Consider the following 17,445-nt stretch of genomic DNA (forward strand, 5'->3'; position numbering starts at 1 on the left):
CCATCGGTTTTCATTCGCTATCGCCATCCATTTATAATTAAATATGTGCGAAAGAAAAGAAGCATTGACGTAAACTCTGGTGATTGTGTTTCAATTTTCTTTATTAAAATCTCAACTCTAGAAACAACGTAGAGATATTATACGAACACTCGCGATCACGCCGTGTCTTGCGTGAGCCACGCGAGCTTCGGCTCGAGTAAACAATATATCCCAAGGGTTCAATAATAATAGGTAGAGCCTTCGATTTTTAACGGATTTTATAATTCAAAAACTTAAAAATAAATATCTCCATAATCTAACGTACATATATGTGATACTTTCGTCAACAGTTCGATAGGACTATCATATAATGTATAATGCTAGACTTACAAGCGCCGTTTGCGCGGCAGTTGATCAAAACGAGTACAGTAAAAAATACTGCGTAGGTGAACGCGCGTGGTATAAGTACCGTAAAATGAGAAATTACATTTCGTTTTAAATATTTCCTATACACGGGGATTTACGACGATAGATTTCACATATCTTTGGTTTGTGTGCCTATAAAGAGAGAACACGCGACACATAGACAGCCGTAATATCCGCGTAAGATATACATGTCTCAATACTGTACCGTTTCTCTCTCTTTTTTTTTTCCGCTCTTTTTTTTCTCTTTCTAAGGCGCAGTCAAATCGTATCGAAACATATAAAACAATTCCACACGCTATAAACTAACTTACGCTTTAGGTAACACGTGAGAAACGGAAAGACCGTCGTCACGAAATCATGTTTCACAGACATTACAGAGAGTCATTCTCGTACGTTTGGCGTGTTCCAAGACTCGCATATTATATTCGCATATTGACCGTTTTTGTGTGCACGTTATAGATTTAATACTAGTTTTAGAAGAGAGTTTTGTCGCAAGCGTAGCGCTCGTTTGTGTGTATTGCTTTGGCATCATAGTCGGTGCAGTTCGTACATTTCGGCGATGTGCTGCGTGCCTAAAAAAACAAAAGGTCAAATACCATAAATCTCGCGAGCTCGCAGATGAATAATTACTGATACCAAATCCGTTCGTAAATGATTTGGAAGTCGATGTAATGTAAAACATTCTTCCACATCCATAAAGTATCGAAAATAATCCTGCATACGTCCGGTGTGTTCTGTCAAACGTTCATCAAAAATCAACAATCGTGCATCCCGGCTTATGTGCTAAACGGCAACGATAATACTTCACCTCATCAAGACTCCCAAATTATAAACGAACGGCGTGAAAATTCGTAAGCATTTAAATCTCGTTAGCACATCTCGCGTTTATCGACAAATGCATTAATCCGGATTCGATCAAATCGTAATTTGGTTTCTTTGTCTTATCGAATTTGGGAGTACGCTTCATGAGGTTTACAACAACGTTTTGATGCTGTACACAATTAACATGACACTTTTCTAACGAGATTTAACTGCAATAACTGAATCATATGATCGTAAAGATTATTTTAGGCCTAACGTAAATATTATAAATTACTTTGTAACAAGTACGTGCTCTGTAACAAACGATAAGCATGTTATAAACATTATCCTGAGCCATGTCAAATCCAATTTGCAATTTATAACCGCAACGTCCTATATAGCCGGTTAAATAATTAAATTTTTTTTTAAATTCAACATATTTATTATATTTATATAATTGTGCGTTTCAAAATATATTTATTTTCTCTCTCTCTCTCTCTCTCTCTCTCTCTCTTGTTTAGAAAGATAAATGTTTTCACACGAAAATTACGTACCCCGGTATAAGAATTTAATTTCTAGTTCCTTCGTTCTTATTAGAAATCACGAAGGAATCGTAATATTACTGTTAACTGTACCGTTTAACGAACACGTTTCGTTTACATCCGTTATAATTTTTTATTTTTCTCTTGAAATTCATATTTTTACGAAAAATATCAAGGTACATATATATCTGACTGAAAACGGTGATAACATTAACGGCTTAAAATACTTCGTTATATTTTTCTTCGAGTATATAGTTCTTCGTAAAAGAGTTAAAAGTCAAGATATAAAACACTCAAAAGCTCCATCCCTGAAAATGTTATTCCGCGGAAGGGGGGTAACTTGGTCCATAGGATAAGATTGTATTACGCTAAGGGAATCCGGTTGAATACTTTCTCACAGGTGCTGAAAAATACACCTGATAAAATTTCACAAACATCCAATCTCGGGTGTCTACACAACAGCTAATGGGAATCGGGCTACATATAAAAATACATATGTCGTTCTGCTAATAAATAATTAATCGATAATAATAGTAGATAATTATAGAAAGAAGAACACATTATCATCAAAAAGATAGAGCTAATTTTCGCAAAACTTTCACGAAACATAGGCCAAATTTCATTAGATCGTGTATTTCCTGTTTATCTGAATTCGCAGGAAGAGAGTTACTAGCTCACTATACGATAAAAATTACTACTTCACGTATACTTATTAATCTCGATACTATTTGCATATTTAAATATTTAGTGATATACACTAAAACTATGAAATTGGTGTTTTTACTAAAGCGATAAGCGCTGTAAATTATATTATTAATTAAAAAAAATTCTTTAAACGATTTGATGAGTTAAACATTCACATTTACATGACATTAACTCTATTCGTTAATTTTATTATTGCATTAATAGATTACTTTTTATATTTATTGAATCTGTAATGAATGAACAGAACATAATTTATCGTGTGCAAGTTGCGTGAGAAAAATGCATGCGCTATTGTTTCTTAATAACTTAAAATCACGATCCAGTTTCTGGCATTCTATTATTCTTTTAAATTATGTGCAGATACAATCACTTAATATTTCATTGTTTGTGTTATCACCGCATTGTGGTATAGCTATCGTGGATAATCGTGTACTCCGATCACTTCAACGAGACATTGTCTGAAGGTGCATCGTGAAGAAACGCAAGTACGTACCCATCGATACTTACGACAAACAATACCGGAAATATGATTTGATTTAAAAGCGAAGCGTTACGATAATCACCGAGATCGATTGAAAAGAACTTTAGGTCCCAAATGTATCGCGCGAATGCATAAGGACGTCCATAGCGGTGTCCTCTGACTTTACTCGTGTGTGAGGAGATTATAAGTACGTCTCTGAAAACTCAACATCAGAAGCGGAAGCGCGGGAGGATTTTGTACAAATGGAAATACCCCCACCGATAGCACTGTCCGATGTTCCCTCGCCGGTCGGATAGTCAGCAATGATGAAGGACTGTTTGGGCTGACCTTGCCTGCAACGACTTGTGCCGCTTCCTTTTAGGGCGTCACGTTCAGCCAGCTTCTGCTTGATGGCTTGAATCTTTTCTTCTTTCTGAAATATATAGGCTTGAATAAGCAAGAGAATAATGAAAAAGTACGTAATGATAGCAGATATTAGTAAAATATCTGTTTTAGAATAAATTTAGTAAAATGAAACATTTTTATATAAAAGAAATAATTCTGGTTTCGGAACGTATGATATCATTACAATGGATGCATTAAGCAGAAAAGACAGCTTCGCAATTAGTGTTGCTTTAATATGATTTACGTTTGGATTCAATGAAGAACTAAGACAGGAACCAATCATGTTAGCGAATTGGACATGAAAAAACAGTTTTGCAACTATTGTAAGATGTTTTAGTATGGCTCTTGCCTTTAATTCTTCACTGAATCCAAACGTATTTTAAACCGATCATATTGAAAAATTTTGCAACAGTTGCAAAGCGCTTTTTCTGCTGAACGCTTTGGCCACGTTTATTTTGCACCTGTTGGAAGTTTCTATACGCTGATTATACTTTTTTTGGGATTATACTTTTAGATCTAGAAAAATAGTCTTATCTTAGCGAAAAAAACTTTCAATATTTGTAAAATAAACATTCTGCCGAACTATTAGCAAACCTGTACAAGCAAAAGAATACAACAGAAAAAATATAGGATGATAGTCTCGCTAATGCATGCTAAAAAGAAAATGCTTTAACATGTAGTCCTTAATTTTATTTATTTATTTATTTAAGTATTCCTATTTCTAACGCTACTTTTACTTATTATTAAAAATAAGTTTTATTTGCACATTGACGTTCAAATTCTTACCGCAGCAATGAGCTTCTGAAGATCGTCGTTTTCGATAAGCAATTTCTGATACTTCTCTTCTTCTTCCTTGGATACTGCACTGTCCGGATTGTACCTCGATTCGGACTTATCTTTGGGATGCCTGATTACTTCAATGACCTTCGGTACAAAGATGAGAGCCATGCTGAGGAAGCAACAGAAGATAGTGGCTAGCGCCGAAAAGGCGTAACCCGCGTCCTGTTGGCTAGAGATGACCATTACAACAGGTACCGTAATGAAACATAGAACTACGATATTATATATCGACATTCCCACGTATCTGGAATCATTGATCAGTTTGATTTTGAGGCTTCTCGTTTCGTAAGATAGAAAGAGCCCGAAAGCAAGGACAATGCCTTTATAGCCATAGATCAAGCCTGGAAAAAAAATATTCACACAATTTCTATCACACAATTTTACATCATAATAGAATTAGATATATCGGTTAGCACACGGCATTTATTTTCTGGCGTGCGTCCTGAATCAAGAATCGCACTCACCGAGCCACAAACTATTGTGTTCGCTCTCACAATGTTCCAATTCGGGTTTGATCATTGCGTCCTCGTCTCCATAAGGAGGTAGTTCCAGGGCGAAGGTCTCGATTCTTCGACGCAACGGATCGACTATTTGCCAAGTGACGAGGAGGATGATATCGATCAACAGCAATCCGCCCAGCATACAGTACAGCTTCCATGGCTCAATCTTCTTCTGTATAGACGAAACTTTTTGTTTAGCCGTCAATGACTAAAAGGAATCGAGAATAGGTTAAAGATGCGGGACATACGAGCGGGAACAGCAAACCATGCAGGATGGTTCCATCTTCATGAACAACTAAAAATCAGTCTCGTTACTACTGAGGAACTCAAGCGGAAAAGCGGTACGACTGTCTTCACAGAAGAATAGTCTGATGGTAAATGAAGTAGTAAAAGAATACATAGAATTGCGAATAATATATTCGCAATTATTATTTAATAATATTCTCAAATATTATTAAAGATCATTCGTATCGCTTTATCAGCGGAGACCCGGTTATCCGTATTAAGTATATACGACTTACTTTTCCTTGATCGGCTTTTGCCTTCGTAGAGAGTCGATGGACCCTCCACACTTTACTAAACATGGCACCGAACGCTAAGGTGAAACCGACCGACATCGTCCACGCTCTAGCCTGGCAGACTATCAAAAACTGCCACGGCGTCACAAACCTACCGTCAAGTCCTATACACAACACGGCCAAGAAGCAGATTATTATTCCCACTAGCATTATCGTGTTGGCGCTGGGATGAGACGAATATATAACTCTGAAAAGTAGACATCGGTTGTATATGTATATTGTAGCTATCGATTGTAGATTGTAGATTGTAGCCTGGCCCGCGGTATATGTTAGATAACGTATTAACGAATGCAGCACGATGTATATATATAATATTATAGTATACATATATACAGTACGGTAGTATAGTATACCTTCGGTGCCTATTATAGACACTAAATACGATCAATCCGATGGCTATTATGATACCGATCACCGACAAGGCCGCCATACTTATGAATAAGGGCAGTGACACTGTTCTTAAAACATTTCTTATTATTGTTCTGTCCTGCGGCACCTTACCGCCGATCCATCGCTCTACGTTTCGCCATGTCAGATTGTCACTTTGTGTATCGTAGTACCCTAATTTAACGTACTTCCCATCAATCACCTGCTCTATTTGCGTCAGAGCGATTCTATCACCCTGCGAGCTAAACGCGACGTGACCCTGTGGGGAAAAACATTTTAACATTTAGAATTTGTGAACAAACGAGCGATTTTCTAGCTAAGGCTCTACGTACGGAAACTCCAAGAAACTGGGTCGAGTTTACCGCCGCGTATATCTCGTCGGCGATCTCTTTGTTTTCGTAAGTGAAGTTCTTCAAACTGTTCCCCAACTTGCTTAGCCTTTCCATGGTTCTGTTGAACGCTGATAGTAGAGACAAAGAAGAAAGGATCGATAAGACGATTATTGGTGGCCAACTTGCTGGGTTTCACATACGTGCTCGAAACTCACCAAGAGCGACGGACCAGACGGCGTCGTAGGCGAGGGGCGCCTCTTGGTATCCTTCTGGATATCGATCGTTATCTATGTCGTAACCGTCATCCTTCAGCAACTTGTTCAATCTCTTTCGGAAGTCCTCGGCGGTCATGCCGCTGATTGTCGTGTCGTTATTCTGATTCCACATAAGTGCCTCGGTGGTCAGATGTCCCTCCGCTGCCATTCGCATTTGCTCCTTCGTGCAGGTGATGCCCTCCTTTTCCAGATTAATCTCGAACCAATCATCCTCGTACCAGCCGATGAAGAACCACACGTAGGACTGGCCGTACAGCTTCTGATGATAAAGCTCGCAGAGCACCCGTCTCGCGGCTACGACGTAGAACAAACCGACAACTATCCGAGCGTCCTGACGACGTAGATTTTTCACGGCATCCGTGGGATCCGACAGAAAGCTTTGACGGGTAACTATCTCTATCCCAGCTTCTTTACACCGTGCTTCTAGATCTTCGACGGTCTAGGACAATTTGATGGGTCAGATGTATTCGTACTTACACTAATGGCGAATCATAAGAGACGAATATTAATTCTGAATCTGGCTAGTTCTGTTTTCGAAGATAGATTATATACGTATATAGATATATTCAGATATTTTCTTAGATTTATTCATCATGCAAAAGTCGAATCACTTTAGTTTCCAAGAACTTTACAAGAAAACTAGACAACATGTATTGTCTAACTAAAAGACTTTTATTTGTCTTTTAAATATCTGTTAGACATGTATGTTTTAAGACGTCTTTTATAATATTTTTACGACATTTTTTAGACATGCACGTTATCTGGGGGAGTATATTTTTGAGATTATATCTTACCGATATAAATACTTCTTCGGCTTGCTGCAATATCGCTACCCGAGACCAGCCGAACTTTTGCAACAATTTGATTCTCGTGGGGTTGTGCACAGTGGCGGAAGGATGCGTTCTGAACAAGGTCGGGAATCGATTTCGGTCGGACAGCGCCGGCGACGATGCACCGTAGCAAAGCTAAGGATATCGTAGACGTTCTCATATATCTGTTATATACATATTATACCACGGTATATACGATCGCGATGAAATACGAGATTTACATAAACGCGACCGAGGGAGGGGGGAAAAAGAAACGAATGGGGTACTCACCACTACCAAGTTCCACATCTTCGCCGCCTCGGCGACCGTAGTGCATACCGTACTGCACCCAGCCAACAGCATTAATTTATAGGGTGGAAAGTATAGTAAGTTGTACATTACGGATGCGCCGAGGCCGGGCTCGCACTGTAATGTAATAAATAACAGAGGTAATTTTATATATCGCGCAAGATAGCGGTGACGGCGGCAGTGACCATCGTCCATCATTATAATGCCATTAAAAGCGTCTTCGTGAGTTTACCTCGCTATCGTTGGAATGGAGGTGTAGTCTATATCCGCGTAACAAGTTCTTTTCGCGATTAACGTCCTCTAAGGCCAGGCGCGCAGCTGGCATGCAAGCCTGTTGAATAAATGATAATGCAATTCAGCTTGATTAATTCCCTAATTTGATGAACCGGCTTTGCATGCAGGATTACAAGCAGTGTCACGTTATTCGTGGCTAAAAGATGCTTTCTCGCAAGTGGGATGCGATTGCGACGCAAATATTCGTGGCGATAATAAAGATTGGATCGTAAATCGAGAATAAAGGGAGAGTGACAGAACGTAAACGCTAGCAAAAAGATACAATCAACTCTCTCCCTTCGATTTGAATAAGCTTTGAATATGTTAAGATATAGACAAAAAAATAAGGGATGTGATTTTTTTATAAATGCTGAGTCGTACGTTAAGAGGGGTGAAACTCTTTTTTAAAAAAAATCTTTTTTTAAAAAAAGTTTTTTTTTCTTTCAGAGTAAATATCATCTAAACCGTGAAAGATATAGAAGAATATTTTAAGTAAAAGTTGAATAATTTTAAAAAGTACTTAAGAATAATATATATATATATATATGTATATAATAATTAAAATTTTTTAATTCTTTATAAATAAAAAATTTTTATTAAAAATATTTTTTTATTATTATTATAGAGTACTCTTAAAACTTTTACTTATTTTTTTCAAGGGAAGATTCTCTTAATATGCGACTCAGAGCACTTACAAAAAATCTTTTATTTTTTTTTCTATATTATTAACATATCTAAAGCTTTTTAAAATCGAAGGGAAAGTCGATTGAGTCCTACGAAGCATAAATTGGAACAGCAAAACGTAAAAGAGTGTTTTAGAAAGTATACACTCCTTTTATCGCTTTTCAATTTTTATGCTTCCTAGAGCTTCCATTTACACTTCTGTTACTCTACCTTTACATTCGATTTACGTTCTTATTTTTATTTTCTCCAGGAAAATTTCGCAATATTAAAATGATATTGGGAGAATATTTGTGAAAAACTGAAAATGCGTTCAAATTGCGTTGTGTTTTAATGAATTGTGCTCATTTATGCAGATAGTTTTAAAGCTTCCTCGTGCTCGTCGAAAAGTGTATATTATAAAAATAATAAAATTATAAAATTGTTTGTTTGTCAAAAATTGAATAGTTTTTCGATAAATTTGTGGGAGAATTTCTCGAAACACACAATTCATTGCGTATGCAGATTACTTTACGTGGTTGTATCAACTTTGTACCGTGTAAAAAGAATAAATTACCATCGCATTTAACCGTAAAGTGAATTAAATACTACTTCGTTTATTTAAAAAAAATATATCAAAATATAAATTATTCACCTTTTATATTTTTTATATTATTTATATATAAATCATATTGCGTTTAATTCTTAAGTAAGGCACGAATTAAATATACATTGCTAGAACGATGGTAACATATTCCACTGAGTTAAATTGTGTCATTTTTAACTTTCATGTGCGTCAAAATGTAAATCATTTCTGTGGTTAGTTTCGAAGTAAACACTATCTATATTAACGTATGCATTTAGTAAATATAACAAACTAAATTTGGCTCAAATTTAATTTCATGTTAAATTGTTTAATTCCATTGTTTTAATTAAATTAACGATATATTGAATATGGAACAATGACAACCTATAGAAATGGTTAAAAATAACTCAAATTGAGTATAATTTAACAATATGAATTTAATAGTGTAACTGCGCCGTAGAATAATGCAATGTTGTAAAGTAAGCATTTGCAATTTAAATGAGAATTAGCGAAAAGTAATGAATACCTCATGTAGAATTTTCTCTGTAAATTACCGCGGGTATCAAATAACAACGCGAAAGAAAATACAATCTCCAACAAGAGATAATTATGACAAAAGATAATCATGACGCGAAAATAGAGAAGCGAGTTATTAAACCGCAATTTCTCTACTCTTATTGTTATCTTTGTTATCCTTTGCAAATCCAGGATCTTTTAAATCTTAACTATTCATGAGAAATGCGTACTTCACTAAATTTGCTAAGAATTTTACTTGATCCTTCGAGATTTTCTGGAGCTTTAAGAACGCTTCGACGCGCATAACTTTTGAACACGGAACAAAGAAAGATGTTCTTCCACAAGTAAACTTGCTCGCTGTTATGAGAAAACTTTTGGAATTCGATCTCTAAAGTTTTAGAACGGTTCGTGAAGTTTCTCGGAAATTTTGCTTCCGCTATCGATGTCACAAGGTCGTTTATCGAACAATTCGTGAGTGCGAGGAAGCGAGAGACGAGATGAAAGGAAATGAGGGAAGCTACAAGCAATCACGATATCGCGTAACAATTCTTCTTCCTTCATAAATACATGTAAAAGTCTAAAAATGAACAAGGATATTCATATCTCTTACCGAGTTCATAAGGATAGCACTGCGAGATAAATGCAAGAAAGGGATAACTGAGCCTCTTAGAAGTCAAATTGATTGACTCCTCTCATGAATTCTTTAATTTTAGTATCGAAGAACAAAATTAGCTTATAATTTTTTTAATTTTCTATATTTTTTTCCACGGAATTGATCGATTTGGCTTCTGAGAGGATAAATTAAAACTCCCGCAAATATGAAAGTTTCGGGCAAAGAAAATATCAGGTCTATCATCACCCTTATCAATGTCAGTACTGCGCACATTAATTAACGATCGAAGATTAATTTTGACAAATAAATCGTTGGAAACGGAGTGTTGGTTCCGTTTTCGTTTACCAGTCAACATTCTATCTCAAAGGCTATGGTCCACCTGATGCCTACAAATGCTTTAAAGTATTCTGTAATTGATCAGTTAGTAAAACTCTCTTTTCTGATTTATTAATCAAATTCGAAGCATATTGGTAGCGTTAAGTGAATTATCTAAACCAAAAAGGTACATAGCTAGTTGTAATGTCTTCATCTTCTCAGTTTACGTGCAATAAATAAAAAGATATTAAAGATCTTACGTGACATCATTAATAAATAAATAAATCATCCCTTTGTTTACTTCCTTCATCTGTATATTTGAGACAAAGGAGAATAATTACGTCGAGCTTTCTCTTACCTGGCCGCCTTGCCAGCCGCCCTCTCCAGCTACAGGGAAGATGCCGCCGATGTGCAGGACGTTCTCCTCCTCGTCTTCGGGTGGTAGCAACGCCTCGGTCCAGAGCGCTGCCATTAAAATCACAATTAAGCCCAGCAACATTGCGCATTGCCGAGGAAGGCCGCTCGCCATTCCGCCAGCAGCGTCTTGCCTTCACGCGCGCTCGCTAAAACCGTACGTTTCTCTCTCCCTCTCTCTCTCTCTTTCTCTTTAGCTCTCTTCTACGACATACCGGGTGTAGTGGGACACGTAGTAGCAAAATCGGTGGGGTGCAATGTCGTTGAGAAAGCGCTCACTGCCATCGTCCTCGCCCGATCGACCTCGTCGCCAGACTCGAATCGAACACTCTTTCTCTCTCTCTCTCTCTCTCTCTCTCTCTCTCTCTCTCTCTCTCTTTCTCTCTCTCTCTCTCTCCTTCTCTTTCTCTTTCACCCTCTTCACGACGCTACTCGTTCGATCGCCCGCGAATCTCCTCGCGCGAATGTCACTCTTCTCCTCGTCCTTCGTCCACCCCGACACCTTTCGCTTCTTTCTCCTCTTTCACCACGATCGACTAAAATCCAATTCCGACGAACAGTCGGAATCCTTCTCCCGAAGCTTCCGTTTCTTAATTAATTTTTTACGATTTTATTCGTTTTTCCCGCAGGGGATGTTTTTGTCCACGATCCTCCGCACGTCAGGAGTTGGGAACTGATCAAGTTCTCGAATTGAAATACTCGCCGACACTCCGGCTCCACTTGAGTTACTCGTCGCGCGCGGATCTCGCGTGCGAATGGCAGGCGAGGGTGGCCACCCCCTGGAGATATATCGGGACCTAGCCCGATTCGATACCCGTTCGCGTCGGACAGGCGCGTGAGAGGGAGAGCGATTCGCGGTCACCCCGCGGCTGGAAGAACGGAGGTGGAACGGAGGGGATTGGGGATGGGGTTCACGGCGCTCGTATTTCCGCCGTGCCGCGCCGGTCTCGCGCAAGGGCATGCTCTGGCTCTGCCTTCGCACGAACCGGGAATTTTGCGTAGTTGCGGAGAGATTCAGCAGTGAGCGCGCTTCGCGGGCGTATTCATATCGATTCTCAACCCTCTAGCTAGAGGGTCAACAGGGAGTCGAGTGGGGTAGGACATGATGAAACAGCAGGTGGAAGAGTAAGAGGGCTCGAGAGGGTTGGGAGGTGAGAAAAGATGGCTCCATGAAAATGGCGCTCGCCTTCGTTATTCCTGTGAAAATCAATATGGCGCGGGTGATTTGAGTCACAATTACGTTGTGCAGATAATTCTTATTTCTATCGATATAGATTAGCTCTAATCTAAGGTTTAAATAATAAGAGTGGAAACAAGATCGTTTATGTTAAATACATTACTTTAAATATGAAGCGCCACTATGGTCTGAACGTTAAGATGTTGAATTATTATATATATTCATTTAAATGAATTAATTTCAGAAATGATAAGGTTCAACTTGCTCTTTATCTTTTTTTAGTTTTAAGAATTAAAGAAAAGGATAAAGAGTAAGATAAATGGAGATAAAAATTTATTTATGTTAGAAATGAGTATAAGTAAAATTCTTTTTTTTTGTCGATCTTCCCGAAAGTTCGTTTCGATGAACGAGAAGAAATCTAATAATTTAATAATATTCACAAATGTTTAAAATATTCCTTTGTAATAAGATGCAGTTGAATAATAATAATAAAGATATGAGAAATTCTATTTCTATCGAATTTGTTAGATCATAAATCTAAATCACGATCGTAAAACCAAAATCCATTTTTTTTTTAATTAAGTCTCGCTTTGCGTGCAAACTTAAAAACCTATGATTTGCGTAAAAAGTTGTAAATCACAAACGATTTCACACGAATTTACAACTTTTCACACATTATAGCTGGTGACCATATCGTATTTTATATAATAATATTATAAAGGACGATCTTTTATTTTAGGTAGCTGTCCTTTATTTGTTCCTTCAAAACTCAATTTAAATTTGTCCTTTATTTTCCAATATTGTTCTTTACTGTCTTTCATTTTGACATTACGGAAAATTCTTTTCTAACTAGCGTTTCAATGTCTATTTTTTACAGAAAATATTTTAGTTTCATGCATATAAATACAATTTGTTTTTCTTAATTATATTTCTTAATTTTTGAAATGAAATTTATTCGAACTCGGAATTGTTTTCATTTTTTTATTATTTCAGATTAAAAGTTTATTCCAATACAGTCGAATCAGTTTCAAACTATCAAAAAACTGCGCATTATCTCAATTTGATTATACTGTGCCGTAATTTTATAATGCACAGATTCTTGACAATCATAAACTGGTTTGCAAATTTTTTGTAATTAATAAAATAGTATTCTAATAGTACTCTACTCCGTATATTGCAGATAATAGATGACGCATTACAATAAGTAAAGTATACGTTCCTGAAATATAACAGTGTATATGCTATATACATATGTGATATATCGTTTGCTCTACGCATGCGCAAGATTTGTCTCCTTACTTTTTAGTTTCTATCCGCAATTCCTTTCACTTCGTTGTGAGAAATTCGCTTGTCATTTTTTTTTGTGCTGCGTGCCGTGGTCCTTCTTGTTATCATTGACAGTGTTGCACATGTTATTCCCTTTTAGTGCAACACAATGGCCACACAACGTGCACTTCCTCAGAGTAAAGAAGCGTTATTGAAATCATACACGACGAGGTTAAAGGACGACGTGAAGTCCATGCTGGAAAATTTCGAAGGTACTTTTCTAACCTCTGCCTAGATATCCTAACCTATTTTTATAGGCATTTTCGCCTCTACAATACATCAAATAATTAATTTGAAAATATAACAAGAATTGTAGTATCTAAGCGTTATATAACCTCAAGAGTCTGAAGGCAGAAAATGCTACTAACCGGTAGGAGTAACTCCAAAACTCCTCCGGCGTTTTCGTCCCCAATAATTAAGTTTGTTCTTTGTAATTGAACTTTTTGGGTTTTGCAGTTAAATTTTCTTTCTTTGTTGTCTTTTTCTTCGGTTAATTATATATACTTTAACTGCAAAAAGGATAATATAGTGTGGCTACACAAGAAACTTATTCCTCTTTGATATGATTTTGATGCTCCAATTATTTGAATTTTTTCCTTTCGAGAGACACTAAGTATCACAACTTATTTAATTCATTATCTTTTGATATTTGCTTCTGTTTCTTTGCAGTACAATATTTTCTCGGAATATATATTTGTTCAATATTTCTTATGTTGGATAGTAAGAATGAATCGAGATGTTTTCGACAAACAACTGACGATGTTAATTCTATAATTCTAAGTATAATTTCTCAGGACGTATCTAGAAGTTTATATATGAATTTAAAGGACGCTTCATTTTTGTGATTGTCAATCAATAAATTATTATTGTAGAATAGAAAGATTGAAATTCTAAAAACATAACGTAACATGAAAATATAAAACAAAAATGTTATTAGTATTAAAAATGTAATATAGAAAAATATAAACGTGAAAACAAATTATTTTTAATTATTAACACTGTAAATTATGTCATAATAAAATTAAAAGAAATAAAAATTTATACTGCAGTAATATTAGAATATTAGTGTAATAGCGTTTAGTAATATTTAATACTTCATATAAGTATAATTTTTAATTCTATTTGTACATATAAAATTTGGGAGGAGAAAGATTTATATAATCAGATAACATGATTTGTATTACCTTTATTAATTATTAATATCTATCTTAATTCTGATTTATTTTTGCTATTTTCAGAGATAATTAAACTTGCAAAAGGAGAAAATGACTCTCAACTATCTCGAATGACACAATGCGAGCAAGATACATATGAAATGCATGTCAGAGCAGCTAATATTGTGCGTGCTGGCGAATCATTAATGAAATTAGTCTCTGACATAAAGCAATATTTAATTCTGAATGATTTTCCATCTGTAAATGATGCTATAATACAAAACGGCAAATTATTTAGGACTAAGCAAGTAGAATGTGATCAAAAACTAGCTTCCTTGAGGGACGACATGGCTGCGGATTTATACGATTTGGAAGAGGAATATTATACTTCCATATACAAATAACACTAGTTTAAGTTTAAGCTTAATTTAATGCTAGTCCTGTAATATATTTGAGACTGTTTTCTAAACTCGAATCACAAAATATGACTCATTCATTCAACTTGTACATTGTCCATTTATTTAAATAAATAGAATTAATTTTTTATAACGTTTTACTGCTTTCTTTTAATCTTATGGAGATTTATAGATGATGAGAGTCCTGAATAAGAAATAAGGAGTAATTGTCTCTTTTATTACTTCGATATTTTGTAACACATAGACGATACATCACACAATACTTTTACATATTTAATAATATAAATTCAAGCTTCAGTTATTAATAGTCACCTCACAATCGTTTCCACTTATTATTGTTTACTTGAAACGTATCTCATGATTCTGTACAACGGTAATTTACAAAACTGTTACACAGCTCTCCTGAATTGGAGCAAGGAGATTACAATTATGATTAATTAATTGACAAATTAAAAAAAGATCTATACGTATATAGTTTCAATTTGGAATGTTGCACAAACGTAATCTGACTTGCTTTTTGCAATGTTCGTGTATTGTAGCAACAAGATACAAAGAGTATCAACAACTTGTTGGGTCTGACGAATAATTGGAAATTATGTTTTATACTAGAAAAGATTAACAAAAATATCACAGTGTAAGACACAACGCTGTGACACAAGAACGAGTCTTTCAAACAACGTAAACTATTCGGTGAACTGGTACAGCATCTAAATAAAGTAAATATATTTGAAATTCTAACAAAACGCGGCAGCAGTTTACTTTTAATGCACCTTCGTAATAAATTATCTTTTTATCGCGTTCTCTTGCTTGAATCAGTCCACTGTCCAAGTCATAAAATCATATCGGTACAATCATAACTACATATCGGTACAATCATACATTATTAAATACCTACACCTACACGATTCAAAACAATATTTTCAATTATCCATGGTAACGCATCCGAGATGTGCTTCATAGATGATAGAAGAAATTAACACAAAAGAAAAAAACAGGACAAAAGTAATATAAGAAAGTTGATCTTAAAATAATGTAATTTCTTTTCTCGAACTTTCGTGACTCGATTAACTTATCTTGGATGGCTCTTCTAGACCCACAATAATTTAGTATTTACAAAATTCAATTTCCTTAAAATTAATAATTAACATTAAACCGCCGTTTTCATCTACGCAACTTCTATGCTGAAAAGCTATTAGTTTCATGTATTCTTGAAAAATAATTGCAAACTCAATATGAAAAGACACGCTGTAATGGCTTATCTTCGCATTTGCAAGGCATAGTATGATCTGCCATACATTCGGTACAAATGACGATGTGTTTTGAAATTTACAATTCTTACAGTTTTGTCGAACTGGAACACTTATTGTACATATACATTATTAAATATACTAAGTAGACTTATGTTCTACTTTGGCAAAAAGGTTTACAAATCTAAACTCGAGTTGTTTTTTTTTCCTGAACATTTTCCCCCTCCAATTAAATCTCAAAAGACATTCAACTGTTTACCTTTATTTCTATCAAAAAAAAACTCGCATAAAAGTCTGGCCTTTTACTGGCAGCTTGAACACTCACAGCTTAGCATTAAAGTAATCTCAAAAAGGTTACAAAAACTTGATTCTCTCGTTGATTTATTTTCTATCTTATAAAGTATGCCAGAAAGATGATATGCTCTTTTTATTTTGTTTTTCTTTTAGCAATAGAGTATCAGTCGCTGAGCTCTTTCTTTCAAGTGCTATTATAAAAAAAGCAGCACTATATAGCGTATCTTGGCAGTTTCGATGATTCATTGTGTAAGAAAAGTCCGTTGATTTGACTGCATAACAATACAAAGTAAATGCATATACTTGGAATGATACTGTTAGTTTTTACTTAATCATCTAAATAAACTTCGCTTTTAATACTCGACGCGTTCATGAGCGGAAATTACGCTTTTGATTTCTTTTTATAATTAAAAAAAGTTTTCTTAATTTAATGTGCATTTGACGATAACTTATCTGTGGTCCAAATTATTCGTCCGGTCATGAACGCGAACGTCTAAACCTGTTCTCTATGAAAAATTCGCTTTATATACTTATGTGAGCATTTGTCGTAAATCTTTTTTTATTAAAGTTTATTATAATATATTGATTCCTTTGCATTTGTATAGGTTTTTTTTGCGATTTTCTCGCCGCTAGGAAAAAAAAAGGAATACTTAATATTAGACTTATAAGTTTCATTCTCGTTTCGTTCGTTCGTTCTATTACCGCGGAGGGACGTTGAGCTTGTGAATGATAAAATATCATTCTGCATTTCTTTTCAATAAAGAAGATCGCCGGTCGTTTCCGAGCCCCAAGCACCTGCGTCCTGAGCTGGTCTCAAGTATTCCATTTCGCTTGCATTCTCGGTTTGCTCGGTTGTCGTTGTTGTTGTAGCTGGGGTCGGAACCATCAGTATAGCCCTGGTGATACCCAACTCGAAGCCTTCCGACGTCAGATCCACTTTGCTAGGAGTGTAACTGGCTAGTCCACCTCCACCTATAGATAATAAGTGTCAAGTAGCACGGATGTATTTACTTTGCTTCTATCTTTTCTATCTCCTTAACATATGTTTATCGATTAAGTAATAAGATTATAAGATAAAACATTTTCTAGGATTATCAATTATATCT

At 35.6% G+C, this 17,445-nt stretch overlaps 3 protein-coding genes across 11 annotated transcripts in view; 1 reads left to right on the forward strand and 2 right to left on the reverse strand.

Moving 5' to 3' along the window:
- Window positions 1-83: 83 nt before the first annotated feature.
- On the reverse strand, window positions 84-12,329 carry GABA-B-R1 (gamma-aminobutyric acid type B receptor subunit 1). 8 transcript variants are annotated; one of them, XR_015544340.1, is made up of 14 exons: window positions 10,941-12,325; window positions 10,670-10,776; window positions 7,581-7,679; window positions 7,331-7,465; window positions 7,025-7,195; window positions 6,171-6,669; window positions 5,956-6,083; window positions 5,590-5,882; window positions 5,180-5,423; window positions 4,623-4,866; window positions 4,105-4,499; window positions 3,193-3,346; window positions 3,017-3,129; window positions 84-977 (listed from the first exon to the last, which is right to left on the reverse strand). XR_015544340.1 is itself a non-coding variant. In XM_011051661.2 (13 exons), the coding sequence occupies exons 1-13, from the start codon at window positions 11,008-11,010 to the stop codon at window positions 934-936; spliced, it is 2,547 nt and encodes an 848-aa protein (XP_011049963.1). In that variant the 5' UTR covers window positions 11,011-12,326; the 3' UTR covers window positions 84-933. The 8 variants fall into 8 exon arrangements, 5 of the variants coding, with proteins under 5 accessions (XP_011049963.1, XP_011049961.1, XP_011049960.1 ...); XR_015544339.1 differs by having other exon boundaries at window positions 3,017-3,346; window positions 10,941-12,329; XR_015544338.1 differs by having other exon boundaries at window positions 2,961-3,346; window positions 10,941-12,329.
- A 566-nt stretch (window positions 12,330-12,895) lies between these two features.
- LOC105143366 (Mediator complex subunit 22) lies at window positions 12,896-14,931 on the forward strand. Of its 2 annotated transcripts, XM_087403773.1 has the most exons (3): window positions 12,896-13,440; window positions 13,898-14,008; window positions 14,467-14,931. In XM_087403773.1, the coding sequence occupies exons 1-3, from the start codon at window positions 13,338-13,340 to the stop codon at window positions 14,784-14,786; spliced, it is 534 nt and encodes a 177-aa protein (XP_087259899.1). In that variant the 5' UTR covers window positions 12,896-13,337; the 3' UTR covers window positions 14,787-14,931. The 2 variants fall into 2 exon arrangements, with proteins under 2 accessions (XP_087259899.1, XP_011049969.1); XM_011051667.2 differs by lacking the exon at window positions 13,898-14,008 and having other exon boundaries at window positions 13,142-13,440.
- Window positions 14,932-16,469: 1,538 nt separating this feature from the next.
- Window positions 16,470-17,445, reverse strand: part of bif (protein phosphatase 1-binding protein bifocal) — a 43,437-nt gene continuing 42,461 nt past the window's right edge. The window contains exon 4 of the mRNA XM_087403770.1: window positions 16,470-17,311. Coding sequence (XP_087259896.1) covers window positions 17,094-17,311 — 218 coding nt within the window. The 3' untranslated portion in view covers window positions 16,470-17,093. The remainder of the gene's footprint in view (window positions 17,312-17,445) is intronic.

The sequence above is a fragment of the Acromyrmex echinatior genome, chromosome 3, assembly GCF_024713525.1.
Source record: "Acromyrmex echinatior isolate Ae372 chromosome 3, ASM2471352v2, whole genome shotgun sequence".
Lineage (NCBI taxonomy): Eukaryota > Metazoa > Arthropoda > Insecta > Hymenoptera > Formicidae > Acromyrmex > Acromyrmex echinatior.